This window comes from Pristiophorus japonicus, chromosome 13 (assembly GCF_044704955.1).
Source record: "Pristiophorus japonicus isolate sPriJap1 chromosome 13, sPriJap1.hap1, whole genome shotgun sequence".
NCBI classification, from domain to species: Eukaryota; Metazoa; Chordata; class Chondrichthyes; family Pristiophoridae; genus Pristiophorus; species Pristiophorus japonicus.
The window spans coordinates 162,787,215-162,813,394 of NC_091989.1; the positions used below are offsets into that span (position 1 = coordinate 162,787,215).

General features: G+C 45.3%; 1 protein-coding gene across 1 annotated transcript in view; it reads left to right on the forward strand.

The window, feature by feature from the left end:
• The window catches only part of pkd1l2a (polycystic kidney disease 1 like 2a), a 215,554-nt gene that overhangs the window by 38,985 nt on the left and 150,389 nt on the right, over positions 1-26,180 (forward strand). Inside the window, exons 10-14 of the mRNA XM_070896864.1 lie at positions 1,896-2,086; positions 19,161-19,335; positions 21,044-21,251; positions 23,859-23,979; positions 24,103-24,247. Of these exons, the coding sequence (XP_070752965.1) occupies positions 1,896-2,086; positions 19,161-19,335; positions 21,044-21,251; positions 23,859-23,979; positions 24,103-24,247 (840 nt within the window). The remainder of the gene's footprint in view (positions 1-1,895; positions 2,087-19,160; positions 19,336-21,043; positions 21,252-23,858; positions 23,980-24,102; positions 24,248-26,180) is intronic.

Below are 26,180 nucleotides of genomic sequence, written 5' to 3' on the forward strand. Positions count from 1 at the left end.
TGTATCTTCTCTCATCTCTCATGTACCATTGAATTATGATTTTGATATCTATTCATCCCACAATATAAAATAGTTAGGATATCCGCTATGGCCTCTGAATCAGAAGGCTGCGGGATTCAAATCCCACTCCAGAGACTTGAGCACATCTTTGGTGTACTCTATTTTCCTACATTACAACAGTGACTACACTCCAAAAGTACTTAATGGGCTATAACGTCTTTGAAATGTCATGAAAGGCACTATATAAATGCAAGCTTTTCTTTCTTTTTAAACAAACTGTGACCCCCAAATGTAGGGGGTGAAATCGGGGATGCAAACCAGCTGGAATCGCGTTTGCTGCCCATTATATGACTTCTGTTGAAGGCAATGAAACTGAATATCGGGCGGGGCGTATAACAGGCGATTGTTATACCATCTGTTTTGTGTCTCTGCCCAGGCTGAATTTCACCCCCATAATGTCTGATTAATATTTGAAGCTGCAATCAGTGCATCCTGTTGTTTATTAGGGGGAATATATTTTCATTCCCAACAAACAGTAATCACTGTACTGCCTATAACTACCGCCTGACTCTTACCCCCTCTGCATATGATTCTCATGTTTTCTTTTCTTTTGTTAAAGAACAAACTGAGGTTGCTATAAAATGCACATTCACAGCTAGAATTCATTCTCATGTGCAGTTCAAATGTATAATTCATTACTTTAAATAGCCTGACTAATAAAACCAATGTGGTCAGGTTAGTTGGCACAGCTGATGAAGACAATGATTTCAACTATTCCCTTTCAGTTCCAGGTGTTTCACTGACAGCTGTCAAAGCTAATGATGATCCTTTGAGTTATGACAAACATGTGCCCGCTTTGGAAAAAAAACTTTAAAAAATCTAAACCTAATCTGGCATTGACACATTGGAGAGACCCAGCAGGCTCATTTTGTGCATCAGTTTCTTTTCACTGTTGAAAAGGTAGCGGCAGAATTTTACACACAACACAGACTGCACATGGCATTACTGCATGCTTAGTGTTAATGAACACAATGTGCAAAAATTTCCAAGCTGAGAAATTGCTGTTTGTGTTATAAGTATACAGACACATAATGTGTTCATATGAAATTTCTTGGTCCATTATATTAATGAAGGTGTTAGCATTAAGGATTGTCACGTGGACAAGTTAAGTATGTGGAGGTTAATCTCCCAGATTTTAATTAAAGGCTTTAATGTTTAAAACGACAGCACTTCGGCCGTCAAGCCCATGCCAGCTCTCTGCAAGAGCATTCAGCTAGAATCCCATTCCCCAGCACTTTCCCCGTACCTCTGTGCTATTTTTCCTGCAGGTACTAATCCAATTCCCTTTTGAAAGCCATAATTGAATCATAGAAGCAGGGGTAGTGCCAGAGGACTGGAAAATTGCAAATGTTACACCCTTGTTCAAAAAAGGTTGTAAAGATAAACCCAACAACTACAGGGCAGTCAGTTTAACCTCGGCAGTGAGAAAAGCTTTTAGAAACAATAATCAGGGACAAAACTAACAGTCACTTGGACAAGTGTGGATTAATTAAGGACAGCCAGCACAGCTTTGCTAAAGGCAACTCATGTTTAACCCACTTGATCGAGTTTTTTGATGAGGTAACAGAGAGGGTAGCTGGCCGTGGTGTACATGGATTTCCAAAAGACGTTCAACAAAGTGCCACATAATAGGCTTACCAAAGAAGCCCATGGAATAGAAGGGACAGCATAGATACGAAATTGGCTCAGTGACAGGAAACAGAGAGTAGTGGTGTGCGGTTGGAGGAAGGTATACAGTGGTGTTCCCCAAGGATCAGTACTAGAACCACTGCTTTTCTTGATATATATTCATGACTTGGATGTGGGTGTTCACGTCAAAATTTCAACTTTTGCAGGTAACACAAAGCTTGGAAGTATAATAAACAGTGAGGAGGATGGTGATAGACTTCAAGAGGACATTGACAGGCTAGCGGAATGGGCGGGCACATGGGAGATGAAATTTAATGTAGAAAAGTGCGAAGTGATACATATTGGCAGAAAGAATGCGGAGAGGAAATATAAACTAAAGGATACAATCCTAAAGGAGGTGCATGAACAGAGAGACATAAAAAAATAAGAACATAAGAATTAGGAGCAGGAGTAGGCCATGTGGCCCCTCAAGCCTGCTCCGCCATTTAATAAGATCATGGCTGATCTTCTACCCCAACTCCGCTTTCCTGTACCATCCCCATTTCCCTTAATATTCCAAAAGCTATTGATCTCTGTTGTGAATATATTCAATGATTGAGCCTCCACAGCCCTCTGGAGTAGAGAATTCCAAAGATTCACCACCCTCTGAGTGACGAAATTTCTCCTCATCTCAGTCCTAGATGGCCGACCACATATTCTGAGACTGTGACCCCTGATGCTGGGCGCCCCAGCCAGGAAAAACATCCTCCCTGCATCTACCCTGTCAAGCCCTGTAATAATTTTGTATCTTTCAATGAGATTGTCATGTATCTCACATTACTGTATATAACTGTATCTTACCATGCTATACTGTAACTGGATATGACCTGTAACAATAAGCATACCTTACCACCAGGGGTGCACTTGCAGAAGGCACTCCATACCTGTCCCACTGAGGTATATAAAGGGAGGTCTCAGGCAAGTGCAGCACTGGAGAGCTGGAATTAAAGGTGCAGGTCCTGAGTGACCTTGACTTCAGCATGTGTCTCGTCTAAGTCAGTACATTAGAGTCAGGACTTAACAGTGGCGATGAGTTACGGGATCACAGAATCCACAGAATGGCTACCAACAGCTCAGATGAGAAATACAATGCTGGAGACAATTGGGATGACTTTATAGAAAGGCTCCAGCAAAGCTTTGTGACCAAAGACTGGCTGGGCGACGATAAGGCAGACAAGAGAAGAGCCCATCTCTTGACCATCCGTGGCTCGAAAACATACGCTTTAATGAAAGACCTGGTGGCACCCGAGAAACCAGCAAGCAAGTCGTTTGAGAAGTTGAGCACACTGGTGAGAGACCACCTGAAGCCAGCGAGCAACCTACACATGGCTGGACACAGGTTCTACAACTACAGACGCTGTGTGTGCCAAAGCATACCCGACTTCATGGAGGAATTTCGGAGGCTGGCTAGTTCATGTGAGTTCCCCGATGAACTAAGGAGAGAAGTACTGAGAGACTTTTTTATTGAAGGAATAGGCCACGAAAGCTTATAGAGACTAAGAACTTGACTCTAGAGGCAGCAACACTGGTTGCACAGACGTTCTTGGCAGGCGAAGAAGAAACGAGGCTGATCTATACTTCGAGTACGACAACCAACGAGGCATCGGAACAAGGGATTCACATTGTGAAACAAACCGCTACCCCCACACACAGACAAAGGCAGGAGAGCAGGCCTTCAACAGCAGACAGTGGCGCCAGAAGCCATTAAAATCAAGGGCCACATGAACGGCCGATCACACCTCATCAACCCACAATGCGAGCAATCAACAACAGATTGAGAGAAGCTCAAGGGAGATCAGCCAGATGCAGCTCATCCTTCGGAAACAATGGAAACGGTCTGTGTTGGAGATGTGGGGGAAGGCACTCAACCAGGGTGTGTCAATTTCAGTATGCCATTTGCAGAAACTGCAACTACACAGGGCATCTGGCTCACATGTGCAGAAAAACAGCAGCTCGGCTGGTTTACGAATCGGAAGGGTCGGAAAGCGGACCAGAAGACGGTTAGAACAGTGCACGGGACGCCGAGGTACAGCGGGTTAACACCATCAATGTCCACTGTTCTTACACCAAGACGCCTCCAATTATGATGAGGGTTCTACTCAATGGGATACCCGTCAACATGGAACTGGACATGGGGGCCAGTCAATCCCTCATGAGCGTTCAACAATTTGAACAGCTGTGGCCGCACAAAAGCAACAGACCAAAACTCACAAAGATCGACACCAAACTAAGGACCTATACTAAAGAAATCGTCCCAGTCCTTGGCAGCGCCATGCTCTCAGTCACACACAAAGGGATGGTGAACCGACTTTCCCTGTGGATTGTCCCGGGGATCTCCCAGCCCTGTTGGGGAGAAGCTGGCGAGCAGAACTTAATTGGAAATGGGATGATGTTCACGCCATGTCGTCAGAGGAACGGACCTCCTACTCAACAGTTATAAGCCATTTTGAACATCTCTTTCAGCCAGGTGTGGGCACCTTCAAAGGGGCTAAAGTTCGAATCTACATCACACAGAATGCCAGACCGGTCCATCATAAGACTAGAGCTGTGCCTTATGTGATGAGGGAAAAGATTGAAAATGAACTGGACCGGCTTCTGCGGGAAGGCATAATTTCTCCCGTGGAATTCAGCGACTGGGCCCCATCGTCCCCGTCATGAAGCTTGATGGATCTGTGCGAATCTGTGGGGATTACAAGTCTACCATAAACAGAGTCTTCCTACAGGACCAATACTCGCTGCCCAGAGCGGAGGACCTATTTGCCACGTTGGCTGGAGGAAAACTCTTCTCGAAACTTGATCTCACATCTGCGTATATGACGCAAGAACTGACCAAAGAGTCTAAGCTACTCACCACCATCAACACACATCGAGGCCTTTTTGTGTACAATTGATGCCCATTCGGCATCAGGTCGGCAGCTGCTATATTCCAGCGCAACATGGAGAGTCTGCTCAAGTCCATCCCGGGGACGGTTGTGTTTCAAGATGACATACTCATCAGGGCAGGGACACCGACTCTCATCTCTGCAATCTTGAGGAAGTGCTAAGTCGATTGGATCGGGTAGGCCTAAGAGTTAAGAAATCCAAGTGTCTGTTTCTCGCGCCTGAGGTTGAATTTTTGGGCAGAAGGATTGCCGCTGATGGAATCCGCCCAACCGAATCCAAAACCGAAGCAATTTCCCCTGGCACCCAGGCCCCGGAATGTTTCGGAACTGCTCGCCTTTCTCGGGCTACTCAATTACTTTGGGAACTTTATGCAGAACTTGAGCACGCTGCTGGAGCCTCTCCACGTGCTACTCAGAAAGGGGTGCGATTGGTTTTGGAGGGACGCCCAAGAACGCACCTTCAATAAGGCACGCAACCTTCTATGTTCCAAGAGTGTTTTAGCCTTTTTTGACCCAGGTAAAAAGTTAGTCCTTACGTGTGATGCGTCAGCGTACGGGGTCGGGTGCATTTTACAACACATCAATGATGCGGGTAAATTGCAGCCCGTTGCTTATGCCCCCAGGTCACTTTTGCGGGCGGAGCGCGGGTACGGTATGGTTGAGAAGGAGGCGCTCGCGTGCGTGTACGGTGTCAAAAAGATGCACCAATACCTTTTCGGGGCCAAGTTTGCATTAGAAACCAACCACAAACCCCTCACGTCCCTACTATCCGAGTGCAAGGCAATCAACCATAACACCTCGGCGCGCTTTCAGTGGTGGGCACTCATGCTGGCGGCTTACGACTACACGATAAGGCACAGACCAGGCACAGACAACTGTGCCGACGCGATTAGCAGGCTACCCCGGCGACCACAGAAGGATCCGACGAACAGGACTGTGAATTGTTCATGGCAATCAATGCCTTTGAATCCACAGGTTCGCCATGACGGCTCGCCAAATCAGAGCATGGACGACCAGCGACCCCACGTTATCTCTAGTTAAAAGATACGTTTTAACCGGTGACTGGGCAGAGGCTCGCAATGCCTGCCCCGAGGAGGTCAAACCCTTTCATAGGTGCATGCATGAACTCTCACTACAGGCAGACTGCCTGATGTCGGGCAGCCGCGTAGTTATGCCCTTACGAGGCAGGGAGGCGTTTGTCCGGGAGCTCCATCGCGAGCACCCGGGGATCGTCCTTATGAAGGCCTAGCCAGATCTCATGTCTGGTGGCCTGGCATTGACGTGGACTTGGAGCTCTGCATCAGTCGGTGCACCATTTGTGCCCAACTCAGTAATGCCCCCAGGGAGGCTCCCCTAAGCCCCTGGCCGTGGCCCACCAAACCATGGTCGCGGGTGCATGTGGACTATATGGGCCCATTCATGGGCAAAATGTTCCTCGTAGTCGTTGAGGCATTTTCAAAATGGATCGAGTGCACTATTTTAAACTCGAGCACCACCTCCACCACTGTGGAGAGTCTTAGAACCATGTTTGCAACACACGGCATTCCTGACATATTGGTCAGTGATAATGGTCCATGCTTCAGCAGCGCAGAATTTCACGACTTTATAGTTGACCACGATATAAATCACGTTAAGACGACACCTTTCAAGCCAGCCTCCAATGGCCAGGCGGAGCGAGCAGTGCAGATCATTAAACAAGGCATGCTCAGAATCCAAGGTCCCACGCTGCAGAGCCGCCTGTCGCGACTGCTGCTGGCATACAAATCTCGTCCGCATTCATTGACTGGGGTTCCCCCCGGGCAACTATTGATGAAATGAACCTTAAAGACCAGGCTCTCGTTAATCCTCCCAGACATGCATGAAATTGTTGAGGCTAAGCGTCAAAAGCTAACTGAGTACCATGACCAAAATTCGAGGGGGAGGTGGAATGAGATAGGGGACAAAGTGTTTGTGCTAAACTATGGCCGGGGTCCCAAATGGTTTGCAGGGACAGCAACAGACGAAGAGGGAAACAGGCAACTGGTTGTACAAATGGACAATGACCAAACCTGCCGGAGGCATGTAGACCAAGTAAAAAGTAGATTCACTGATAACACTGAAGAACCAGAGGCAGACTACAAGGTGGAACTCACACCACACCTGGTGGACAGACAGGTGGAACAACCTGAGGAAAGACAGCCCAGGCGAGATACCAGCAATCACACCGAATGAAACAGACAACCCAGGCAAGATACCAGCAATCACACCGAACGAAAAACAGGCACCAAGGCAAATAACTGAACCACAACTAAGACGCTCCACACGAGAGCGCAGACCACCTGAGAGACTAAATCTATAAAGGCAATAAGACCTTGGGGGAGGGTGATGTCATGTATCTCACATTACTGTATATAACTGTATCTTACCATGCTGTACATGACTGTAACTGGATATGACCTGTAACAATAAGCATACCTTACCACCAGTGGTGCACTTGCAGGAGACACTCCATACCTGTTCCACTGTGGTATATAAAGGGAGGTCTCAGGCAAGTGCAGCACTGGAGAGCTGGAATTAAAGGTGCAGGTCCTGAGTGACCTTGACTTCAGCATGTGTCTCGTGTAAGTCAGTACATTAGAGTCAGGACTTAACAGAGATCATCTCTCATTCTTCTAAACTCGAGAGAATATCGGCCTAGTCTACTGAATCTCTCCTCATAGGGCAATCCCCCCAATCCAGGAATCAGTCTGGTGAACCTTCATTGCACTCCCTCTAAGGTGAGTCTATCCTTTCTTAGGTAAGGAGACCAAAACTGTACACAATACTCCAGGTGCAGTCTCACCAGGGACCTATATAATTGCAATAGGACAACTTAGGGCCAAAACTTCCCCTTGCCTAAAGGCATGTTACCGCCAGAAATTGGCAGCCATGCGGTGGAGTGGAATGGCCGCAGATTTTACATGGAATGGCCGCCATTTTAAACATTGACCTCCTGCACTATCCTGGCGGTGACCCGCTCCCCCCACTTCCACCCCGCTGCTGCTGATCCGTCCTAAGTGTGTCATCAGAGCGCGCACCGCTGATGTTACCCCCCGAGCACAAAATTCCACGGGGAAAATCTTGCTGTCACTGTATGGTGCCGCCGACAGCTTTTTCCGTTGATGCACTGTGCTTGCAGTGCTTGTAAAATGGTGGTGCGGCTGCCATTAAAGGGGAGGAGTTAAACTAATATGGCAGGGGGATGGGAACCAATGCAGGGAGACAGAGGGAAACAAAAAGGAGACAAAAGCAAAAGACAGAAAGGAGATAAGTAAAAGTGGAGGGCAGAGAAACCCACGGCAAAAAACAAAAAGGGCCACTGAATATAAAGGGGCTGCAGGAGGGGTCAAAACTAAAAATCATGGTTTAAAAACTAGGATTAAAACACTCTACCTAAACGCACGCAGCATTCGAAATAAAGTAAATGAGTTGACGGCACAAATCATTGCAAATGGGTATGATTTGGTGGCCATTACAGAAACATGGTTGCAGGGTGGCCAAGACTGGGAATTAAACATACAGGGGTATCTGACGATTCGGAAAGATAGACAAGAAGGGAAAGGAGGTGGGCTAGCTCTGTTAATAAAGGATGATATCAGGGCAGTTGTGAGAGACGATATTGGCTCTAATGAACAAAATGTTGAATTATTGTGGGTGAAGATTAGAGATAGTAAGGGGAAAAAGTCACTGGTGGGTGTAGTTTATAGGCCCCCAAATAATAACTTCACGGTGGGGCGGGCAATAATCAAGGGAATAATAGAGGCATGTGAAAAAGGAACGGCAGTAGTCATGGGGGATTTTAACCTACATATCGATTGGTCAACTCAAATCGCACGGGGTAGCCTGGAGGAGGAATTCATAGAATGCATACGGGATTGTTTCTTAGAACAGTATGTTATAGAACCTACAAGGGAGCAAGCTATCTTAGATCTGGTCCTGTGTAATGAGACAGGAAAAATAAACGATCTCCAAGCAAAAGATCCTCTCGGAATGAGTGATCACAGTATGGTTGAATTTGTAATACAGATTGAGGGTGAGGAAGTAGTGTCTCAAACGAGCGTACTATACTTAAACAAAGGGGACTACAGTGGGATGAGGGCAGAGTTGGCTAAAGTAGACTGGAAACACAGCCTAAACGGTGGCACAATTGAGGAACAGTGGAGGACTTTTAAGAAGCTCTTTCATAGTGCGCAACAAAAATATATTCCAGTGAAAAAGGGTGGTAAGAGAAGGGATAACCAGCCGTGGATAACCAAGGAAATAAAGGAGCGTATCAAACAAAGACCAATGCGTATAAGGTGGCCAAGTTTAGTGGGAAACTAGAAGATTGGGAAAATTTTAAACAACAGCAAAGAATGACTAAAAAAGCAATAAAGAAAGGAAAGATAGATTACGAAAGTAAACTTGCGCAAAACATAAAAACAGATAGTAAAAGCTTTTACAGATATATAAAACGGAAAAGAGTGACTAAAGTAAATGTTGGTCCCTTAGAAGATGAGAAGGGGGATTTAATAATGGGAAATGTGGAAATGGCTGAGACTTTAAACAATTATTTTGCTTTGGTCTTCACAGTGGAAGACACAAAAACCATGCCAAAAATTGCTGGTCACAGGAATGTGGGAAGGAAGGACCTTGAGACAATCACTATCACTAGGGGGGTAGTGCTGGACAGGCTAATGGGAATCAAGGTAGACAAGTCCCCTGGTCCTGATGAAATGCATCCCAGGGTATTAAAAGAGATGGCGGAAGTTATAGCAGATGCATTCGTTATAATCTACCAAAATTCTCTGGACTCTGGGGAGATACCAGCGGATTGGAAAGCAGCTAATGTAATGCCTCTGTTTAAAAAAGGGGGCAGACAAAAGGAAGGTAACTATAGGCCGGTTAGTTTAACATCTGTAGTGGGGAAAATGCTTGAAGCTATCATTAAGGAAGAAATAGCGGGACATCTAGATAGGAATAGTGCAATCAAGCAGACGCAGCATGGATTCATGAAGGGGAAATCATGTTTAACTAATTTACTGGAATTCTTTGAGGATATAACGAGCGTGGTGGTTAGAGGTATACCGATGGATGTGATGTATTTAGATTTCCAAAAGGCATTCGATAAGGTGCCACACAAAAGGTTACTACAGAAGATAGAGGTACGCGGAGTCAGAGAAAATGTATTAGCATGGATAGAGAATTGGCTGGCGAACAGAAAGCAGAGAGTCGGGATAAATTGGTCCTTTTCGGGTTGGAAATCGGTAGTTAGTGGTGTGCCACAGGGATCGGTGCTGGGACCACAACTGTTTACAATATACATAGATGACCTGGAAGAGGGGACAGAGTGTCGTGTAACAACATTTGCAGATGACACAAAGATTAGTGGGAAAGCGGGTTGTGTAGAGGACACAGAGAGGCTGCAAAGAGATTTAGATAGGTTAAGCGAATGGGCTAAGGTTTGGCAAATGGAATACAATGTCGGAAAGTGTGAGGTCATCCACCTTGGGAAAAAAAACAGTAAAAAGGAATATTATTTGAATGGGGAGAAATTACAACATGCTGCGGTGCAGAGGGACCTGGGGGTCCTTGTGCATGAATCCCAAAAAGTTAGTTTGCAGGTGCAGCAGGTAATCGGGAAGGCAAATGGAATGTTGGCCTTCATTGCGAGAGGGATGGAGTACAAAAGCAGGGAGGTCCTGCTGCAACTGTATAGGGTATTGGTAAGGCCGCACCTGGAGTACTGCGTGCAGTTTTGGTCACCTTACTTAAGGAAGGATATACTGGCTTTGGAGGGGGTACAGAGACGATTCACTAGGCTGATACCGGAAATGAGGGGGTTACCTTATGATGATAGATTGAGTAGACTGGGTCTTTACTCCTTGGAGTTCAGAAGGATGAGGGGTGATCTTATCGAAACATTTAAAATCATGAAAGGGATAGACAAGATAGAGGCGGAGAGGTTGTTTCCACTGGTCGGGGAGACTAGAACTAGGGGGCACAGCCTCAAAATACGGGGGAGCCAATTTAAAACCAAGTTGAGAAGGAATTTCTTCTCCCAGAGGGTTGTGAATCTGTGGAATTCTCTGCCCAAGGAAGCAGTTGAGGCTGGCTCATTGAATGTTTTCAAGTCACAGATAGATAGATTTTTAACCAATAAGGGAATTAAGGGTTACGGGGAGAGGGCGGGTAAGTGGAGCTGAGTCCTCGGCCAGATCAGCCATGATCTTATTGAATGGCAGAGCAGGCTCGAGGGGCTAGATGGCCTACTCCTGTTCCTAATTCTTATGTTCTTATGTTCTTATGGGTCTTTTATATCCCTTTGCAGATTTCTTGTGTTCTCCTCACAATTTGCTCTCCCACCCATCTTTGTAGCATCATCAAACTTGGCTACATTACACTCGGTCCCTTCATCCAAGTCATTAATATAGATTGTAAATAGTTGGGGCTCCAGCACGGATCCCTGCAGAATTCCACCAGTTACTGTTTGCTAACCGGAAAATAACCCATTTATCCCGACTCTCTGTTTTCTGTTCGTTAGCCAATCCTATCCATGTTAATATATTACCCCCAACCCCGTGAAATTTTATCTTGTGCAATAACCTTTTATGTAGTAACATATTGAATGACTTCTAGAAATCCAAATATACCACATCCACTGGTTCCCTCTTATCCACCCTGCTCGTTACATTCTCAAAGGACTCCACCAAATTTGTCAAACATGATTTCCCTCTCATAAAGCTATGCTGACTCTGCTTGATTGAATCATGCTTTTTCAAATGTCCTGCTATTGCTTCCTTAATAATGGACTTCAGCATTTTCCCAATAACAGATGTTAGGCTAACTGGTCTATAGTTTACTGCTTTCTGTCTGCCTCCTTTTTTAAATAGGGATGTTACATTTGCGGTTTTCCTCCCTCAAAGCCTCCCTGATAAAGTGTAACATCCCCTCCGACACCTGGGAGTCCCTGGCCAAAGACCGCCCTAAGTGGAGGAAGTGCATCCGGGAGGGAGCTGAGCACCTTGAGTCTCATTGCCGAGAGCATGCAGAAATCAAGCGCATGCAGTGGAAAGAGCGTGTGGCAAATCTGTCCCACCCTCCCTTACCCTCAATGACTATCTGTTCCACCTGTGACAGGAAGTGTGGCTCTCGTATTGAACTGTTCAGCCACCTAAGGACTCATTTTTAAAGTGGAAGCAAGTCTTCCTCGATTCCGAGGGACTGCCTATGATGATGATGATGATGATGATGATTTCCAATCCGCTAGGACCTCCCCAAGCTCCAGGGAATTTTGATAGATTACAACCAATGCATCAACTATCTCTTCAGCCACTTCTTTTAAGATCCTAGGATGTAAGCCATCTCATCCAGGGGACTTGTCCACCTTTAGTCCCATTATTTTACCAAGTACTACTTCTTTAGTGATACTGATTGTATTAAGTTCCTCCCTTCCTATAGCCCTTTGATTATCCACTATTGGGATGTTTTTAGTGTTTTCTACCATGAAGACCAATACAAAATATTTGTTCAAAGTCTCTGCCATTTCCCTGTTCCCCATTATTAATTCTCCAGTCTTATCCTCTCAGGGACCGACATTTACTTTAGCCACTCTTTTTCTTTTTTATGTACCTGTAGAAATTCTTACTATCTGTTTTTATATTTCGTGCTAGTTTGCTTTCATAATCTACCTTCCCTCTCTATTATTTTTTTAGTCGTTCTTTGCTGGCTGTTAAAAGTTTCCCAATCCTCTGGCCTCCCATTAGTCTTGGCCACTTTATATGCCTTGTTTTCAATTTGATACCATCCCTTATTTCCTTAGTTAGCCACGGATGGTTGTCCGTTCTCATTGGAATATATTTTTGTTGAGCGTTATGAAATATCTGCCACTGCCCATCAACTGTCCCACACTTTAATCTATCTTCCCAGTCCACTTTAGCCAACTCTGCCTTCATACCTTTGTAGTCTCCTTTGTTTAAGCTCCAACCGAATTTGAAATTCAACCATGCTATGGTCACTCATCCCTAGAGGATCCTTTACTAGGAGATCGTTTATTAATCCTGTTATATATGTAAACCTGTAACTACGTTGTTTAACCACCAGAGGGCTCATCGCCTGGAGTCCCAAAGGATCCCACGATCCCTTGGCAGCACCTGTACTTAAGGAGGCCTCACAGGCTGGAGACCTGTAATAAAAGACTACGGTCACACTTTACTTTGAGCTCAAAGTATCTGGTCAGACTCTTTATTCATACATAATAACTGGCGACGAGATACAGGTGGCGAACCTCAACGCAACAATGCAGAGAACTGTGGGCATCCTGGAGAAATTTTCAGAGGGAGATGATTGGGAAACCTTCGTGGAGCGACTCGACCAATACTTCGTGGCCAACGAGCTGGAAGGAGAAGCGAATGCTGCCAAATGAAGGGCGATTCTCCTCACCGTTTGCAGGGCACCAACCTATGGCCTCATGAAAAATCTGCTTGCTCCAGCGAAACCCACAGAGAAATCATATGATGACTTGTGCACACTGGTCCGGGAGCATCTTAACCTGAAGGGAAGTGTTCTGAAGGTGAGGTACCGCTTCTACACGTACAAGAGGTCTGAAGGCTAAGAAGTGGCGAGCTATGTCGCTGAGCTAAGACGCCTTGCAGGACATTGCGAATTTGAAGAACATTTGGAGCACATGCTCAGGGACTTCTTTGTACTTGGCATTGGCCATGAAGTAATATTTCGCAAACTTTTGACTGTAGAGACCCCAACCTTGAGTAAAGCTATAGCGATAGCCCAGGCGTTCATCGCCACCAATAATACCAAGCAAATCTCTCAGCACATGAGTGCTGCTACAAGTACTGCGAACAAAGTAATGTTGTTTTTGAATCGTAACGTACAGGGCAGACCTCACATGCCTGCAGCTGCAGGTCCGCAGATGTCTCAGAATCCATCGTCAAGGATGATGAATGCTCAGCCATGAACACCTTGTTGGCACTACCATGCCGCTTCAAAGGATACATTTGCAAGGGCTGTGGAACAATGGGACACCTCCAACATATGTGCAGGTGAGCTGCAAACCCTGCTAACCACCATGTTGCAGAGGAGGACAGATCCACAGCGGATCACAACAAACCAGAGCCTCAGACTGAGGAGGCAGAGGTATATGGGGCGCACACATTTACCACAAAGTGTCCCCCGATAATGCTGACAGTTGAATTCAATGGACTCCCGGTGTCAATGGAGCTGGACACGGGTGCGAGCCAGTCCATTATGAGCAAAAAGTCTTTCGAAAATTGTGATGCAGCAAGGCCTCAAGGCCAGTCCTGACTCCCATTCGCATTAAACTGAAAACCTAGACAAAGGAACTGGTTCCCATAATCGGCAGTGCTACTGTGAAGGTCTCCTACGATGGAGCGGTGCACAAGTTACCACTCTGGGTGGTACCAGGCGATGGCCCCACGCTGCTCGGCAGAAGCTGGCTGGGGAAGATATGCTGGAACTGGGACGATGTCTGAGCGCTCTCGTCCGTCGACGACACTTCATTTACCCAGGTCCTAAACAAGTTCCCCTCGCTGTTCGAACCAGGCCTCGGGAAGTTCCAAGGAGCAAAAGTGCAGATCTACCTAATTCCGGAGGTGCAACCCATCTATCACAAGGCGAGAGCAGTACTGTACATGATAAGAGAGAGGGTGGAGATCGAGCTGGACTGGCTGCAACGAGAGGGCATCATTTCGCCGATTGAATTCAACGGGTGGGCCAGTCCAATTGTTCCAGTCCTCAAGGGAGACGGCACCGTCAGAATCTGTGGTGATTACAAAGTAACTATCAATCATTTCTCCCTGCAGGATCAATACCCACTACCAAAGGCAGACGACCTATTTGCGACGTTGGCGGGAAACTGTTCACGAAGCTGGACTTGACCTCAGCCTACATGACGCAGGAGCTGGAGGAATCCTCGAAGGGATTCACCTGCATCAACACGCACAAAGGTCTCTTCATTTACAACAGATGCCCGTTTGGGATTCGATCAGCTGCAGCGATATTCCAGAGAAACATGGAAAGCTTACAGAAGTCGGTCGCGTGCACCGTGGTCTTCCAGGACGACATCTTGGTTACAGATCGGGACACAGTTGAGCATCTGAGAACCTGGAGGAGGTTCTTAGTCGGTTTACATAACATAAGAACATAAAAATTAGGAATCGGAGTAGGCCATCTAGCCCCTTGAGCCTGCTCTGCCATTCAACAAGATCATGGCTGATCTGGCCATGGACTCAGCTCCACTTACCCGCCCGCTCCCCGTAACCCTTAATTCCCTTATTGGTTAAAAATCTATCTATCTGTGATTTGGATACGTTCAATGAGTTAGCCTCAACTGCTTCCTTGGGCTTAATCACGTGGGGCTCAGGTTAAAACGCTCGAAGTGTGTTTTCCTGGCACCTGAAGTGGAGTTCCTGAGGAGAAAAATCACAGCGGATGGCATCAGGCCCACTGATTCGAAGACGGAGGCAATCGAGAACACACTGAGGCCACGGAACATGACGGAGCTGCGGTCGTTTCTAGGACTCCTGAACTACTTTGGTAACTTCTTACAGGGTCTCAGCACACTGTTAGAACCCCTGCATGCCTTACTGTGTAAAGGAGATGAATGGGTTTGGGGCAAAAGCCAAGAAAATGCCTTTGTAAAAGCTAGAAAACTGTTATGCTCAAACAAATTGCTTGTGTTGTATGATCCATTTAAGCATTTGGTACCAGCATGTGATGCGTCGTCATACGGTGTCGGGTGTGTATTGCAAAAAGCTAATGAATCTGGGAATTGCAACCGGTTGTTTATGTATCCAGAAGTCTGTCTAAGACTGAGAGGGCCTACAGCATGATCGAAAAAGAAGCGTTAGCGTGTGTTTATGGGGTAAAGAAAATGCATCAGTATCTTTTTGGGCTCAAATTTGAATTGGAAACTGACCATAAGCCTCTGATATCCCTCTTTTCTGAAAGTAAGGGGATAAATACAAATGCATCGGCCCGCATCCAGGGCGCTCACGTTGTCCACATACAACTACGCCATCCGCCACAGGCCAGGCACAGAAAACTGCCGATGCTCTCAGTAGGCTGCCATTGCCCACCACAGGGGTGGAAATGACACAGCCTGCATATTTAGCCATGGTAATGGAAGCATTCGAGAGTGAGCAATCACCCGTTACCACCCGACAGATTAGAATTTGGACGAGCCAGGACCCCTTACTGTCCTTAGTAAAAAACTGTGTGCTTCACGGGAGCTGGTCCAGTGTCCCATTAGAAATGCAGGAAGAAATAAAGCCGTACCAGCAGCGCAAAGATGAAATGTCTATACAGGCAGACTGCCTTCTGTGGCGTAATTGGGTAGAGGTACCAAAAAAGGGCAGAGACACTTTCATTAGTGACCTCAACAGTACCCACCCAGGTATTGTAATGATGAAAGCGATAGCCAGATCCCACGTGTGGTGGCCCGGTATCGATGCAGACTTAGAGTCCTGCGTGCACAAATGTAACACATGTTCACAGTTAAGCAATGCAACCAGGGAGGCACCACTAAGTTTATGTTCTTGGCCCTCCAAACCGTGGTCTAGGGTCCATGTCGACTATGCAGGCCTGTTCTTGGGTCTTAGCTTCTCTGCTGACCACAAATTCAGGGCCTAAGAGTTAGAACCTCCACTTTTGTGGTTATGGTCCAAAAATGGGTGTTATTTCCGGCATTGGTGGTAAAAAAGGGTTTTCAGATTGCCGGCTTCTCGGCCATTCTCAAAACACCCATTTTTGAAAATGGGCGTTACCGCGAGCTATGTCAAATGGCGGTAGCGTTACATTTTTCTGACCTTCTGCCGTAAAGTGTGGCCGTCCTTAGCAATGGCATGGCAATGCTCGATTCCCGCAATTCTGGAGGTCAAGGGTCACCATGAAATGCGCAGAAGAGGAGACAGAGAGAGGGAGCTCAGAGTGACGGAAGGCGTGTCTGGGTGTGGTGTGGCTGCTTTGGGAGAAAGGAGGCTTTAGAGCTCCGCAGCAAGTAGGCAAACAAAAAGTAGCTGTTACCAGCCACATATTTGACCGACTTTGCCCTATAATGGAGGGAGAGGAGGAGGCATCACAGCACGCTGTGGAGAGTTCTGCTGGAGAGAGCAGTGAGGTGGGAGAGGAGCACATTGGAGGCACAGGGCAGGAGTCGGCGGATGATCCCACTACATCTGGTGCTGAGGAGCTCCGATTGTTGCCCGTCAATCCGCTGGGTCTGTTCTTGACGGATGAAAGCACAGTCTTCGAAGAACCTGCATTGCCACGCTCCAGAAGCCATTCCACCCCAAGGCCATCTAATTGCCCTCCGGTCATTCCCGCCTCCACTCTGGAGGCGCAGGCCCCAAGCACCACTCCACAGAGCACCCCATTTGTCCCCAGGATGGCGCCAACCCCGCGGAGGCCTCGTGGACGCGGCAGATCTGTTCCACGAACGCGACATGACAGCGGGGAGGTGGTACAGTTGTCCAGGAGTACTGTAGACATTGGTGACCAGCTCATCGAGGCACTGGGGGGCATATCCCACCACCTGGCCACCATGACTGAGTACATTCCACGCATAGCGGAGCCCCTGGATGCGATAGCCAGGAACACTGCTGCCACAGGCCTCCCAGTGGTCCCCGAGCACAGCACTCCACCCCTAGGTTCCGCCCCACCACTGCGAACGACAGATGAGAGCAAGGACCAAGATCCTGCTTCTGCATCAGTGAATGTTGACCCCTCGGCACCCCCTGCTCCTGTACCTGTGCAACCACCGCATCTGCCTTTATCCCCCCCACAATGAGGCACCGCCTGAGGAGCTCCTTGGCCAGGCACCATGGAGCGAGGAGGGGAAGGGGTAGAGGTGGGGAGAAGGAAGAGAGGGTGGAAGGAAAGTGAGGTGCATGTGCGCAGACGATGGCTGTGTTAGATCTCCATCTGGATGTATGCAATTGGTTGCAATGTATGGGGGCAGGGGACCACGCTCCTGTTTTACCTATGTATTCTGTGTTGGTGAACATGTTGAACATGTGATTTATGTCAATGGTGGAAAAAGTTGGGTGTGGGCGGGGGTTGGGTGTTATTGGCTGTGATACTTATGATTTCAGACCAATGTTGCTATTAAACTTTTGTTATTGAACATAACCTTGTTGCGCATTGTCTCAGATAGCTGGACCGTTACACACTGGTGATTCCTTACCATGAATGGGTTAAATACAACTTAACATCAATCAACATAAATTTTAACTGGCACCAACGTGATGGGCACCATTGATGTCTGAGCTGCACACACACAGCAGTGTGTCAGCATTGTCACTCACATCAACGCTCTTTCAGGCAAATCTTTCCGATATCAGCTCCTCACGTAAGAGTGTGATTTCACAAATGCCAGCCACACCGCTGGCGTTCGTCCCGGTTAGTTCCACTTTTTTGGGGCGGTTTTTTGAGCGGGCGATATTTTGGGTGATGTGTGTGAGGTCGTGAAATTGACGCTGGGCGACCTCCATGCCACTAGTTTGGGTAAATATGCTCTTTACGACAAAAAACAGTCGCTGGGCGTTAATATTGAATCTCAGCGTTAAGTCCGTGAGGAAAGTAACGCTGGGCGATAATATGGACATTGAAATCACCCATTCTGCTGATTCCGCCCCCAAAAAGTGGGCGGGGGGGTAATATTTTTTCTCGCCGTTAAGCCCATTGGGAAAATAACGCTCGCCGATAAGTTTCCAAAAAAAGCCTGTCACTTTCCATTTTGTGCCAACATGGGCATTATACATCATTTCAGCAGTAAAATGGGCGTTAAGTGGGCGTTAAGTATGCAAAAAAAGTGAAGGTTCTAGCCCCTTATCTTTTTCTTTTCATATTCACTGAGAATCACCTTAACTTCCTTTATTCGTGTTCCAACAGCTTCCTCGCACAGCGAAATCAAGGACAGAACCAAAATACCAGCAACAAAAGTAAGCAATTTGTATTTAAAATTCTATTGTCATGATCTAAAAGTTGTAGAGGAAAAAAAAATCGCAATCTGTTAGGTTGGCCTAACTTTCCGTTTTCCATTGTTCCTTCCTACAGTTGGAATTCTGTCACAGAATTGATTGCAGAAACAGTCACAGTGATGTGAATAAAATCTGTTTGTACCAAGATTTTCTGAAATGGAAATATCTCATCTCATCAGATTGTAAAGATAAAGCAAACAGCGTATCAAATAATATTATTCAGCGCAGTTTTCATATTGATAATCTCCTGGAGCAACATACCCTCAGTCACTATACAGTGGACCATTGCACATCTCCATTGGGACATGTTTTGCACTGGTTGGCATTTTCCTCAGAGCTGCTCCCGCTGCATCGCCATAATGTCACGCATGAACGGGGATTCCACTGCACTTCTGCTGAAGTTCCAGCAGAGGAGCGGGGCAGCTCAGAGGCGATTCGTGGACAATATCATTGTTCTTCAAATTAAACGCCGAATCACCATTACTTATCAATTTATCAATGTGACCAAAAACAAAGTTTGCCCATTTTTCTTTTTCAGTCACCTCCAAAAAAGGATTCAGATGAACAGCTACAACTAGAAACACTTCAAGCCAAAATTAATGGTGGCCAACTCGAGGTGGCGAATCCTTTTTCTCAGCTTGTTTTGAGTGGGAGAAAATCAAAGAATCATGACATGGATGACCACAGTAAAATGATTTTCCAGTGGTCTTGTGGTATGTTATTGAAGCACTTGCAATTTAGTCAAAACATTTTAAGTACAATCATAATTACTCTAAAATATCTTAACTAACCTTAGTAAAAAGACAGTAGCATTATAGTAATCATCACCTCTCTTCATTTATGCGCCTGTATTAAATTGCATTGAAACGTTTCCGTAACATTGATCTAAATACCTTTGCTAGCTCAGTTTCCCAAACTGCATACAATACTCCAGGTGTGGCCTGACCATAGCTCTATATAGTAACAGGATTATTTCTTTTGATCTACAATCTCTTCTTTTTATATAACCTAACATTCAATTAGATTTTTTGATAACAGTTAGAATTGGTCTGATGTCCCGAAGATTCAACTACTCTGACTCCCAAATTCTTTTTTTTTAAATCTTTCTCAGTCGCATTAATCATGCAATCCCTCTGCTTATGCTGTACCCATAAGTTCTTGAGTGTGAATTTCCACAGTCACTTTAGCAGTGCATCCACAGAAACACCAGAGAAATGGTATATTTACCATTGATGTCATTACTGAAGTTACAGCAGTCAATTGGGAGAATCCCTGTGGAAATTCGCCCTCCATGACCTTACATTTATCGTAAATTGCATCAACGAGTTGTCTATCCACCTTCCCAAATACTCTGTCCCCCTGTAGCGTGTTCTCATCTTGTACTATATTATTTACCACTGCAATTTTTGTGTCATCCATGAATTTGGAGATGAAATTACCTTCAGCCACTTCCAGATCATTTCTGGAAATGTTGAACAGTACTGATCCCCACAGTTACATGGGACTCCACATATCACACACTCCCTCCACAACACTTCCCATGTACACAGGCCCTCTGTTTACCCAACCACGCTTCAATTCATCTCAACACGCTGCCACCAATACCCTAGTTATCAAATTAGTTTTCTATGAGGCATCAAGAGTTTATTAAAATCTGAGTATATCACACCTGGACTCTCAACTTCATTTATAAAAACTTCTATTAAATTGCTCTGGCGTGATTTCCCTTTCTATGTAAATCTATGCTGATTCTTACCAATAGGATTTTATCTCCCTCTGTCACAACCTTGTCTTTGATAACTCTAGAATTTGCCCTGTTATGGATCCGAGACTGATTGATTGTAGTTACCTGGATCACCTCCACATTCTTTTTTAAATAACTGCACCATCTTTGCTGCTGTCCAGTGCTTCACTACCAACCCCTTTTATGAATGACCATACTGATGGAGGGAAGACATGAGTGTGAGGATGTGAAAAGAAAAGGAGGCAGAGATGAGTTTTTAGAGACGAGGATCAAATTGAATGGATCTTAGAGATGAGGGGATAGATTTTAAGTATGTGAGCAGCCGACTAGCAGAGCACACTGGCCAGTCAACTAAAATGCCTGACAGGGGGCCCGGTCAATTTTACAACTGAAGTGTGAATGTGAAGCGATTTTGGCTTTGCATTGACGTTAAACTTGTATAGTGTAAATCAGGTGCTAAGACTAGAACTGACCCTGATGACCTGAACAGTATAGTCCTTGTGATATAAAATGGTGGCGGTTACAATGAGGTGTCTCCAATCTCAGGTTGTAGTGCATTTTGTTTGTTAAGATTAGCACTAATAATTTTTCAGTTATAAATACAACTTGCAGCTGACTTGCATATTAAAAGTACTTTCATTATTTTCTACATTATTATCTCTCTCTATCTTGTTAAGGTGTATGCTGGCCATTGTGGGACATTTGTGCACGGAACAACCAAATTAATACCATTCACCAGGATCTGACCATCATTCCTTCCTGCCTACCTCCACCTAATTCTTTCATTTCAGTCAGACTAACTGTAAGTAAACCTGGCCAAACGAACAGCACAGCAGAGAAATGTCTGATCTTCACCAAGAAGAGCAAAAAGGGCATGAATATCAGGTATGGAAATAACATTTGGATTGAAGATTACTGATTAGTTAGTGAGCTCGGTTTCAGTAGAAATGTCAGCAGAGCTCCATTTGTATATGTGTCTGCAGTTTAAACCGTGCAGCCCATTTTTCAGTAATAGTAGCACATGTTTAGTACAGTCATCATCATAAGCAGTCTCTCGGAATTGAGGAAGACTTGCTTCCACTCCAAAAATGAGTTCTTAGGTGACTAAACAGTCCAATACGGGAATTACAGTCTCTGTCACGGGCAGGACAGACAGTTGTTGAAAGAAAGGGTGGCTGGGACTGGTTTGCTGCATGCTCCTTCCGCTGCCTATGCTTGATTTCTGCATGCTCTCGGCGACGAGACTCGAGGTGCTCAGTGCCCTCCCGGATTCACTTCCTCCACTTAGGGCATTCTTTGGCCAGGGACTCCCAGGTGTCGGTGGGGATGTTGCACTTTATCAGGGAGGCTTTGAGGCCTTGAAACGTCTCCTCTGCCCATCCTGGGCCCGTCTGCCGTGAGAGAGTTCCGAGTAAAGCGCTTGCTCTGGGAGTCTCGTGTCAGGCACGCAAACAATGTGGCCCGCCCAGCAGAGCTGGTCGAGTGTGGTCAGTGCTTCAATGCTGGGGATGTAGGCCTGGTCGAGGATGCTAATGTTGGTGCGTCTGTCCTCCCAGGGAATTTGTAGAATCTTGTGGAGACATTGTTGGTGGTATTTCTCCAGCGATTTGAGGTGTCTACTGTATAAAGTCTATGTCTCTGAGCCATACAGGAGGGCGGGTATCACTACAGCCCTGTAGACCATGAGCTTGGTGGCAGATTTGAGGGCCTGATCTTTGAACACTCTTTTCCTCAGGCAGCCGAAGGCTGCACTGGCACACTGGAGGCAGTGTTGAATCTCGTCGTCAATGTCTGCCCTTGTTGATAAGAGGCTCCCAAGGTATGGGATGTGACCCACGTTGTCCAGGACCGCACCGTGGATCTTGATGACTGGGGGATAGTGCTGTGTGGCAAGGGATAGGCTGGTGGAGGACCTTTGTCTTACAGATGTTTAGTGTAAGGCCTATGCTTTTAGACTCTGGGTAAACAGATATCTGATCTAAGCATACTTCTAGTCAGAGATTCCCAATGTATTGTCATTGTGTAGCAGTTCTGAACCCAGGGATAATATTTCCTGACAGATTTATGTGTTTGTTACCTGTAATGTATTTGCTTCATGGGTTCTTTGCTTAAGCATTCATCGCAACACATTGCTATTAAGAACTAGTTGGTTTATTAACAAAGGTTTAACAATTACACTACACTTTACCAGTTCATCCACTGTTACCTTTCAACAACCTCCGTGCCTGTCATGGTAGAAATTGTTGCCTCCTACTGGATGGCCATTATAGGGAAAGCGCCTCCAGAATCATAATGGATTAGAAACTCCCAGTTCTAGACTGCATCTTGTTATCCTCACCAGCACCTGCATTACCAGTTTAATTTTGAGTTGACACCATACTGAAGTATTAATGAATGTCGTTAAACATGTGTGTTTTATGGCTTATATTTTGCCATTGAAATTATTAAAGGGTTTTCTGGCCAAAAAGCATTTTCTCTATATATTTCCCCTGTAAAGATGATGATAATGATGAACGCAGGCATAAGCAACAAAGTTGGGGTAATCTGAACAGAATGGGGTATAGTGACACAAAACAGAGATTGTGATATTTTAAAATCCACTATTGGCTGAATTTTCAAATAAAATGGTTTTGTCCTCTGACAATATAAGGAGTTGTCATCTCAGTAGATGGTGCAGGGATGGGGTTACAATCAAATTTAGATTTGGACTTGGACCACCCAAAAGTCAGTTGGCATAAATTTGAAGCCCATTCAAACAAGTATTGCCTCACTTGACTACAAGGGAAGAGATAACCACCGCTAGAACACAAGGAAAGTGGCTGAGTCCACTTTCAGCCAACTCTGACACAGACTCTTCTCCAAGAAACACAGAGATCTCTCCACTGTTACTGGGGAACTAATGGAGCAATCCTCATTATATCCAGGGAATTCTGAAACATCTCCAATCTCCCACACCTTTCCAGATTCCAGAAAAACTCAAATCTCAAATAGAAAATGTAAAAGAGTACAATATATTTTAAAATACACTTACTCCTGTTTATAGTCTCATCATTCCAGTCATCACTGACATTAGCCCCTTTTCTTTTGGCTTCTAAAATGGTTGGGCCATGCATAGATGCTAAAATGTTTCTCTACAGATGTACATTAGATTGTTTTATCAAGGGGTAGACCACTTCCTAATTGGGCTAAACATGTTTATCTGAATTTTATCTCAACGCAAACCAATTCAAGTTCCATATGTATATTCAGTGTTCATCACAGACAATGAAGAGATTGGGTAGGAATGCTTTGAGAAGAAACCGAGATTGGTGACTTATTAGTGATGGGACCCTGAATAGGAAAAATGTGTAATCTCATTTATTAGAAAACTACACTCTATAATCCCCAACATATAAAAATAAATATTTTGCTGGGATAACTCTAGTCACCTAAACATAGCAGTTATTGAGTTGAAGGTGAAACTGACTGCAGTTGCCTTGTGCTATATTTTAGATGTGAGAACAACTGCAACCCAGTTGATTCTTCAGAAAATGTTACATTGACTGTCGCCTGTCAAGAATGCAAGAATTTAGTCAAATATAATTGGTATAGAGTGAATCCTTCAAAACTACAGGTAACAGAAATAAATCAGACTACTTAATTTATTAAAATATTAGCACAAAGAGAACACTTTTAAACATCCCAATTTATCACTTTACTTTTGACAATCTAGTAATATATATATATTCTATTTTAGATCAACCTGCCTTCTGCTTGTAATATCAAACAACAACACATTGCTCAGGAGTCATTGACATTAATGAAGGAAAACACAAACGTGTTGGTTTTGGGAAAAGAAGAACTGGTTACGTTTGCTCCTGTATTAAAAGTGAGAGCAGTCGGTAAGTCAGATGGATCTTCTTAGCAAAATGTTGAGGTTAATGATTATTTGATTCAGAGCAAACAGTCCAAAAATCAGTAAGCCAAAGACCTACATTATAGGTCAGATGTGTTGAAGACCCAATTGAGAAAATGTTCATCAAAATCAGTTCTAAATGGCTCAGAACTGGTGACCTGAATGGTCAAGTGGAAAAAAAACATTAATTTCTCTGGCCTAATCGAATTTGAATAATTATTCCAGGATCTGAATTAACGGGCAAAAAAGATGGAGAGCTGCACTATTATACCAGTCTAGAGGGTTGCCATTTGGAAAGAGGTGATATGATAGGTCCAAGTCAGCATGGATTTGTGAAAGGGAAATCATGCTTGACAAATCTTCTGGAATTTTTTGAGGATGTTTCCAGTAGAGTGGACAAGGGAGAACCAGTTGATGTGGTATATTTGGACTTTCAGAAGGCTTTCGACAAGGTCACACACAAGAGATTAATGTGCAAAGTTAAAGCACATGGGATTGGGGGTAGTGTGCTGACATGGATTGAGAACTGGTTGTCAGACAGGAAGCAAAGAGTAGGAGTAAATGGGGACTTTTCAGAATGGCAGACAGTGACTAGTGGGGTACCGCAAGGTTCTGTGCTGGGGCCCCAGCTGTTTACACTGTATATTAATGATTTAGACGAGGGGATTAAATGTAGTATCTCCAAATTTGCGGATGACACTAAGTTGGATGACAGTGTGAGCTGCGAGGAGGATGCTATGAGGCTGCAGAGCGACTTGGATAGGTTAGGTGAGTGGGCAAATGCATGGCAGATGAAGTATAATGTGGATAAATGTGAGGTTATCCACTTTGGTGGTAAAAACACAGAGACAGACTATTATCTGAATGGTGACAGATTAGGAAAAGGGGAGGTGCAACGAGACCTGGGTGTCATGGTACATCAGTCATTGAAGGTTGGCATGCAGGTACAGCAGGCGGTTAAGAAAGCAAATGGCATGTTGGCCTTCATAGCGAGGGGATTTGAGTACAGGGGCAGGGAGGTGTTGCTACAGTTGTACAGGGCCTTGGTGAGGCCACACCTGGAGTATTGTGTACAGTTTTGGTCTCCTAACCTGAGAAAGGACATTCTTGCTATTGAGGGAGTGAAGCGAAGGTTCACCAGACTGATTCCCGGGATGGCGGGACTGACCTATCAAGAAAGACTGGATCAACTGGGCTTGTATTCACTGGAGTTCAGAAGAATGAGAGGGGACCTCATAGAAATGTTTAAAATTCTGACGGGGTTAGACAGGTTAGATGCAGGAAGAATGTTCCCAATGTTGGGGAAGTCCAGAACCAGGGGACACAGTCTAAGGATAAGGGGTAAGCCATTTAGGACCGAGATGAGGAGGAATTTCTTCACCCAGAGAGTGGTGAACCTGTGGAATTCTCTACCACAGAAAGTTGTTGAGGCCAATTCACTAAATATATTCAAAAAGGAGTTAGATGGAGTCCTTACTACTAGGGGAATCAAGGGGTATGGTGAGAAAGCAGGAATGGGGTACTGAAGTTGCATGTTCAGCTATGAACTCATTGAATGGTGGTGCAGGCTAGAAGGGCCGAATGGCCTACTCCTGCACCTATTTTCTATATTTCTATATTTCTATGCAGAGACAGTAATAGTCAGCTGTGGCCTGAAATTTGGCTGCAATCTCTCTGTAGACAAGCTACAGTGCTGATCTATGGGAATGGCACTGTGGATTGACACAGAGGGCTACCTTCCTTGCACGCACCTCATGCAGTGCCATTGTGACTGCAGCAGCCATAAAACAGGGAGTATGATGCAGGCTTGCTACCTCATGGCATCCAGATTCATGCCTGCACCTATGGTCTCCGTTCCCTCCATTTGTTCCTGCCATTTCTTGATGCCCCGCCCCTTCAACTTTGACAAAGGTTGCTAA